General features: G+C 62.2%; 1 protein-coding gene across 1 annotated transcript; it reads left to right on the top strand.

The window, feature by feature from the left end:
• The first annotated feature begins 4,935 nt into the window (after nt 1–4,935).
• Nucleotides 4,936–7,188, top strand: ISLR2 (immunoglobulin superfamily containing leucine rich repeat 2). The gene has a single exon (XM_065906739.1). It carries the CDS (start codon nt 4,936–4,938, stop codon nt 7,186–7,188), a length of 2,253 nt encoding a protein of 750 aa, XP_065762811.1.
• Nucleotides 7,189–7,677: the final 489 nt, after the last annotated feature.

Raw genomic sequence — 7,677 nt, 5'->3', positions numbered from 1 at the left:
GGCACCGCAGCCTGGTCCAAAAACCTTAGCCTAGATTCTGCAGATTTCAAATCTGGGCGCTCCACGCTGGCGTCTTGGAAACTTGTACCCCTTCTCTCCCCTATTTCCACGCACCTAATTAGGTGTCTGTTTCTTTAACCATAAAAGACGTGGGCGGAGGTGGGGGTGGTATCTTCGCTCCCGGTTCCCCAGCCCTTCAGTAACTGTACCATCATCCACATTACAAACATTAGAGAGGCTGGCTCCTGCGCGCCTGGCGGCGCCGGTGGAGATGCGCGCAGCCTTCTCCAAGAGGAGCTCGGAGGCTGAACCTGGAGCCGTAGCTCCCAACCAAGGCCTCGGCGGACTCTGCCCGGGGCGACTCGGGCTCCAGCCCTGCCCGGGCGGGCACTGAACTCTTCAGGGTTCAAGGCGGGGGTAAGGGTTGTCTTTTCCCCCAAGGCAGGCTCGGGGAACAAAAGCGCTTGCAGGAGAGTGGGCGGGAGCTGCGGGGGTCCGCGGGAATTGACGCCCTCTCCTGGGTGGCCACTGCGCCCCTAGCCCCCTCCAGGCGCCTGGAGCCCTGTCTGCCTGCCAAATTCCCCGGGCTTCTGCATCCCTGGCAAAAGAGCAAGGAAGGGGGTCTTTCTTGGCTCGCGGGTCCCAGAGGTCCCCAGGTGGGGCGAGTCCCCGCGGTCGAGGAAGTTCTGCGGAAAGAGAGGTCATTTTTCCTTCCATCCCTCAGCCTCTGTCTTCCAGTCCCTCAACAGTTCCGAGTTACCCCATCCCTGCCTCCCCTGACGCTTCCTAGCTGAAGGCAAAAAGAACCAAAACGGGGGGGGGGGGGGGGAGTGAAAACTGGTCCACAAGTCACCAGCCCCCAAGCCGGTGGTCACTGCCGTTAAGCCAGGCGCCCCTCCCCCTGCCAAAGAAAGGTCTCCAGGACCTCCCATCCAGGACTCTATTCTCCAACCGGGCTGCAGGGCCCCCATCTCCCCCAGATCTCTCTTACTCGACCAAGGCTCCTGGAATTGCCCTTCAAGATGCCCAAGACGCTCAGACTGTACACCCAGGAAACCCCCCTTACTGTGCAGACAAAGAGGCTGTGCCAGGCCCGGCGGCCGGCGCCATTCCCCCACCTAGCCAGGCCCAACCCCCCACCCCCACCCCACCCGGACTCACTCCTGAACTAGGGACCTGCTCCGGCTGCCCCTACCCCGCGGTCAAGAGCCTCTTACCCCTCCTCCCTCCTCGAAGACACCTTCTCCCTTTGGTTGCCCCCATCGCCCTTGGCGTCTGTAGGGATTACAGACACAGGCAAGGGTTCTGACTTCTGGGTTGATGAGATGCGCTGGTCCCATCAGGGCTGCCTGTAGGTACAGCAGGAATAGGAGAGTGGAAAGGATGCGAAGTATGCATGGAGCAGTCTGTTCATATTTAATTTACAAAGCCTCCTCGGAACCCCTGGTGGGGTGGTCTCTTTAGATGCAGCGCTCCTCACCCGTCGCTCTCCCCCACCTACTCAGCTCATTAAAATGCTCAAATTCAAATAAGAAGATTGATCTCGGGGGCCCCAAACCGACCCACCTCCAGAGACCGCCTTGGCCAGAGTGAGGGCTGGGGGGGCCAAGAGCCCCCAGAGTGTTCAGTGTCTATGGAAAAACCGAGGAAGGAATGGGGCTCTGCATGTTCCCCCGAACCTGCACCCCCTTTCCGATTCTGGTCAGCAACTCTGTCTCCAGGGCTGTCATGGACACTGGGCGGGGGGGGGGGGGGGGGGGGGGACGGAAGTCGAGATCTATACAAATGCCTGGACATCCCTTCGCCTCCACTTTCTTGTCGCTAGAAGAAATGTCGGAGTTTCGCCAGAGACAGGAACAGCAAATATTGGAGTCTGCTGAGGCCGACTGTTCTGTGAGGGTGTGAGACAGTAGGGCGGTATCGGGGCTGCGGAGGCTTTCAGGGATAGTGTGTGGGGGGGGATGGCTGATGGTGTGTTCGCTGGTTAGACTGTGAAGATGTTGGTGGGGGCGGAGGAGGGAGAGATGCTCAAGCCTTACATTCCCAACCCACAGTGCTCAGAAGGAGCAGACGTTTTGTAACCATGCCTCTCCATCCCGCCGTCTGCTGCAGCCTCGGAGCCCCAAGCTAGCAAGACCAGAGGGCCAGGCGCTTGGGTGCGCTTGGGCGGGCTTCCTGGGAGCGCAGGCTGGTACCCACGCGCCCTGGCGATACGCACGGTCCCCTGCGCTGGGCGGTGGGCTTCAAGCGCTGGGTTAGCCACAAAAGACAAGACGCGCGCAGTCCAGCTGAGGAGGCTGGGCTGGGGCGGCGGTGGGCTGGGGAGGGGAGCGTCGCTTCTCCGCGCGCCCAGTAGGGCGGTGCGTTCTAGTCTCCGGGTTGGGCTGTTGGGGGTGGGGTGGGGGCGGGGAAAACAGGGGCTCGTAGCTGCCCGGATCCAGGCAAAAATAGCAGGGAGGGTGAGGCGCTCTGCTAACACTATCAATTATGCATCGTGTTGAACGTGGCTTCGGGGAGGAGGCGGCTAGCAGCGAGGGTGCGGGAAGGAAGGGTCCGCGGGAGCCGGGCGGCGCGCAGCTCAGTCAGTCCCGGGCGAGGTCTGTCGGCACCACCGCCTGCCTTTGCAGAAAGAGTTTTAAGGCAAAGACACGCCTCCCCCACTTCAGGCGTGCGCCTTTCCTTCCCCCAATTCCTCAAAGATGGTTTGTCTCACGTGTTGCGGGGCGTAAAAGAGGCTCGCATTCAATTAGCAGCAAAGCTAACGGGCCCTGGCGGGACCCGGACGTGAGGGTGAGTGCGCATGAATGTGTGTGCGTGCAGGAGACGGGGAATGGTGAGTGTCCCGGGTGTGAACACTCACCGGCGAGTGAAAATGTGTGTGAACATAGCGAGAGATCAACACATTGGCGTGATTATTACATGATAATGGGTAATTCTAATATTGAAGAGCAACTGTGTGGACGGTGTGAGGGTCAGTGTCTGAGCCAACATGTTTGAACGGGGGGAGGGGGCTGTATAATTAAGAATAGTGATAATGTCCGCAGATGTGTAGATGTAGGGGGAACGTCGGTTATGGGAGCGTGGTGAACTGGAAAGAGCCAAGTCGAGGGCGGTGGGCGTGGGGGCGCCTCTTTGTGACCAGGGGAAGAATCTCTACGGCTTTAACAAACGTAGATGATGCGGGAGGTAGGAGAGGCTGCGCAAAGCCCCGCAGCCCGCGAGGACTCGTCAATCTGCAGCCGGCGAGAGGTAGGGGGAGACAGATGCGAAAAGGAAAACTGGAGCGGGACCGCGGGGCCAGGGGAATCCGCAACTTACCTGTCCCTTTCTCTGCCTCTCTACCATCTTCCCCTACAGTCGCAGCAACAGATGTGGGAAGCGCCCTTGGGCTGTCGTCCTGGCTCCGCGACATCGAGTCTGGAGAGGGGGTTGCAACCCGAGGGCAGCGCACGGAGAGTTGGAGAGCAGCCGGTAAGCCTCGGAGACCACTTTCACAGCCCTGACCCAGGAAGGGGTAGATTCCGTCCAGGGTGTCAGACCCTGCTGGTTCTTGCAAGCGGGAGATGGGGGAGTAGAGGGGAGGGGCCTTCCCTCGGGAACAAGAGGGAGTGGGGACGCGGGTTCAAAGACCAGAGTGTGGGAGGGGCTCTGCCAACCTGTCAGGAGCCCTAAGTGGGAGCAGGGATTCTGTTTGTAGGTGCATTGGTTGTGACTGGGGATAAGAATCTTTTTTTTGGGGGGGGAGGGGGGCGTCGTCAGGCATCCGGGCTGCAGAAGAGAGGCCAAATCTTGAACCTTCTACTTGATTAGCTAGTGACAGCCACCTTGACCCCACCGGCCAGGGACACCTCCTCCCCTCATGGGAGGTCCTGAGGGGAGAGTGAGAATCTTTAGTGACGTCCCTCCATTGCTCTTGGTCCCAGCTTGGAGAAGGAAGGTTGTCCGAGCAGCCCTGATGGTTTTCCCCTCCCTGGAGTTGCAGCCCCCCAGGAAAGGCAGCTTTGATTGCAGCCCGAGAGGGGCCAGGCGAGTCTGCTTCCCCGGTCCCCGGCCCAGTCTTCTTGCCACCTGCAGCAAGTTCACACCTTTTGCTGAGCTGCTGGGATTTCAGTCTCAGAGGGCTGTGTGCAGGCGCAAGTGCCCACCTGTGTCCCGGTATGTGGGTCGGCCCGTGTGAGGACTTGTGCCCCATGTCTGTCAGTTGCAACAATGAACAGGAAGGCGCCTTGCCGGGTGCTGGAGGACAGTGTACAAATGCTGCGTTCAGTTCAGAGAACAATGAGGGCTCCAGAGTATATGGTGCCTCGGTCTGGGTGTCTTTGTGTCTGTCTGTCTGTGAAATGTGTTGGGACCCCCTAAACCCCTAAACAGAAGTCCCGGTTTGATGGCAGGTGCCTGGGCTTGTGTTGCATTGTCCAGCGACTGTATGGGCGTGTGTGGGCGCGTTCTGTGCAGTGGACAAAGAGTTCAAGGGAGGACAGAGGGTCACGGACAAAAATAGCCTACGTATCCCTTTCACTGAGTTAAGCCTAGGGTTAGAAAGAGTCAGGGATCAATGCAAAGCTCAGGGCAGACCGGGTAGCGGCCCAGCCTGTGGAGGGTCTAGCCCCAAGCTGACCGGATAGGTAGAGAGAAAAGGGCGAGGTAGGAGGCTGCTAGAAAAGGAAGTCCTGAGAGGGAGCACGCATTGAATCCTGAGCCTTATTGAGCTCCAACTCGTACCTAAGAGAGACTCTGGGCCCAGAGCAGAAAGTTACCAGAGCCCTGGGATCTGCCCTAGACAGGTTTACAGGAGGCAGAGCTTGGCAGGGGAGGGAAGCTGGAGCTCGTGAGTCACATTCTCCCCCTACCCCTCCCCGTCCTACGCCTCCCCCCTCCCTCTCCCATGCCCACCCTTGTCCCCTCACCCCCCCGTTTCCATCTGCAGGACCAGCGATGGTGCCCTTGAGGGCCCTGTGTCTAGCTTGGGCGCTGCTAGGAGCGGCCGCAGCGTGCCCAGAGCCGTGCGCCTGCGTGGACAAGTACGCGCACCAGTTCGCCGACTGCGCCTACAAGGAGCTGCGCGAGGTGCCAGAAGGACTGCCGGCCAACGTGACCACCCTCAGTCTGTCGGCGAACAAGATCACCGTACTGCGGCGCGGGGCTTTCGCCGACGTCACGCAGGTCACCTCTCTGTGGCTGGCGCACAATGAGGTGCGCACGGTGGAACCCGGCTCGCTGGCCGTGCTGAGCCAGCTCAAGAACCTCGACCTGAGCCACAACCTCATATCCAGCTTCCCCTGGAGCGACCTGCGTAACCTGAGCGCGCTACAGCTGCTCAAGATGAACCACAACCGCCTGGGCTCGTTGCCCCGGGACGCACTCGGTGCGCTGCCTGATCTGCGCTCCCTGCGCATCAACAACAACCGGCTTCGCACACTGGCTCCTGGCACCTTCGACGCGCTAAGCGCGCTGTCGCATCTGCAACTCTACCACAACCCCTTCCACTGCAGTTGCAGTCTTGTGTGGCTGCAGGCCTGGGCCGCGAGCACCCGGGTCTCCTTACCGGAGCCCGACTCCATCGCGTGCGCCTCGCCTCCTGCGCTGCAGGGCGTGCCGGTGCACCGCCTGCCCGCCCTGTCCTGTGTCCCGCCCGGTGTGCGTCTGAGTGTGGAGCCGCCGCCCGAGGCTCCGGGCAGCCCGCTGCCCTCCGGCCTGACGCTCATGGTACACTGCGTCGCCGAAGGACACCCCACGCCCCGCCTGCAATGGCAACTTCAGATCCCGGGTGGCACCGTAGTGCTAGCCCCGCTGGTCCTGAGCGGGGAGGACGGCGGGGACGGGGCGGAAGACGGGGAGGAGGAAGGAGATGGGGACGGGCCAACGCAGACAGAGGCCCCAACCCCGACTCCAGCACACGCCTGGCCGGCTCCCCCAGCCACCCCGCGCTTCCTGGCCCTCACCAATGGCTCCCTGTTGGTGCCCTTCCTGAGTACCAAGGAGGCAGGCGTCTACACCTGCCGTGCCCACAACGAGCTGGGTGCCAACTCCACGTCGGTACGCGTGGCAGTGGCAGCTGCCGGCCCCCCAAAGCATGCTCCTGGCGCAGGGGGAGACCCTGATGGGCAGGCTCCAACCTCTGAGCGTAAGTCCACAGCCAAAACCCGGGGCAACAGCGTCCTAACGTCCAAGCCCGAAGGCAAAATCAAAGGCCAAGGCGTGGGCCGGGTTAGTGTCCTCGGGGATTCAGAGATGGGGCCGGAGCAGGAGGACGCGGAGGAGGAGGCAGGTGAGGGTGAAGAGGCGGAAGACCAGGTCCCCGCTGATCCAATGGAGGAGCAGCGCTGTGGCCACGGGGACCCCTCGCGGTACGTGTCCAACCACGCCTTCAACCAGAGCGCAGAGCTCAAGCCTCACGTTTTCGAGTTGGGCGTCATCGCGCTGGACGTGGCGGAGCGGGAGGCGCGGGTGCAGCTGACGCCTCTGGCGGCTCGCTGGGGCCCGAGGCCAGGGGGCGCTGCGGGAGGAGGGCGACCCGGGCGGCGGCCACTGCGCCTGCTCTATCTGTGCCCGGCGGGGGGCGGCGCAGCAGTGCAGTGGTCGCGCGTCGAGGAGGGCGTCAACGCCTACTGGTTCCGTGGCCTGCGGCCCGGCACCAACTACTCCGTGTGCCTGGCGCTGGCAGGCGAGGCCTGCCACGTGCAAGTGGTATTCGCCACCAAGAAAGAGCTGCCCTCGCTGCTGGTGATCGTGGCGGTGAGCGTGTTCCTCCTGGTGCTGGCCACCGTGCCCCTGCTGGGGGCCGCCTGCTGCCATCTGCTGGCCAAACACCCAGGCAAGCCCTACCGCCTTATCCTGAGGCCGCAGGCCCCGGACCCCATGGAGAAGCGCATCGCCGCCGACTTCGACCCGCGCGCCTCCTACCTCGAGTCCGAGAAAAGCTACCCCGCGGGTGGCGAGGCGGGCGGGGAGGAGCCAGAAGAGGCCCCCGGGGAGGGCCTCGACGAAGACGTGGAGCAGGGGGACCCCAGTGGGGACCTGCAGAGAGAGGAGAGCCTGGCGGCTTGCTCGCTGGTGGAATCCCAGTCCAAGGCCAACCAAGAGGAGTTCGAGGCGGGCTCCGAGTACAGTGACCGCCTTCCCCTGGGGGCCGAAGCGGTCGACATCGCCCAGGAGATTAACGGCAACTACAGGCAGACGGCGGGCTGAACCCCCAGCCTAACTGGCAGCCCATCCCCGTCCCCGACCTCGGGTATTTGGAAGGAGAGGCATAGGGCTGTTATGATTTATGCCCAACCCCACCTTCACTTACTCCACCCCGTTACCCTGACTACTGGGGGCGTCCAGTGGGAGTGGGACGACTTCACCAGTCCCACCCACGACGGTCGTTGTCCCTGTGGGCTGAATTCCCCTCCAGGCAAGCACAGGTCCCCTGCTCCTCCCTCCCTGTATGAGACACCATCTGCTGACCGTGAGGCGAACTCCAAGCCTCTCCATTCCCACTCCAATTATCTGCGCAATCCCGCCCGGGAGCCCACTTCACTGTGGGCTCGGAAGTCGAAGGAAAAGGAAGAAGACGTTGGAAGTATTATGATGATCATGCTGTGGCTCGCTGTCAGCCCGGGACCCCCAGCAGACGTCCCTGGCGTGGAGCGCTATGGGGTCCCGCCCCAACCCCCTACTGTGCCCTTTCGGGGG

Source organism: Muntiacus reevesi, chromosome 15 (assembly GCF_963930625.1).
Source record: "Muntiacus reevesi chromosome 15, mMunRee1.1, whole genome shotgun sequence".
In the NCBI taxonomy this organism is placed as follows: Eukaryota; Metazoa; Chordata; class Mammalia; order Artiodactyla; family Cervidae; genus Muntiacus; species Muntiacus reevesi.
Note: the sequence above shows the minus strand (reverse complement) of the source record. Positions and strands in the feature narration are given on the sequence as shown.

Bases quoted from the DNA above. Each gene is read 5' to 3' on its own strand.
- ISLR2 (XM_065906739.1), top strand. From the start codon at position 4,936: ATGGTGCCCTTGAGGGCCCTGTGTCTAGCTTGGGCGCTGCTAGGAGCG.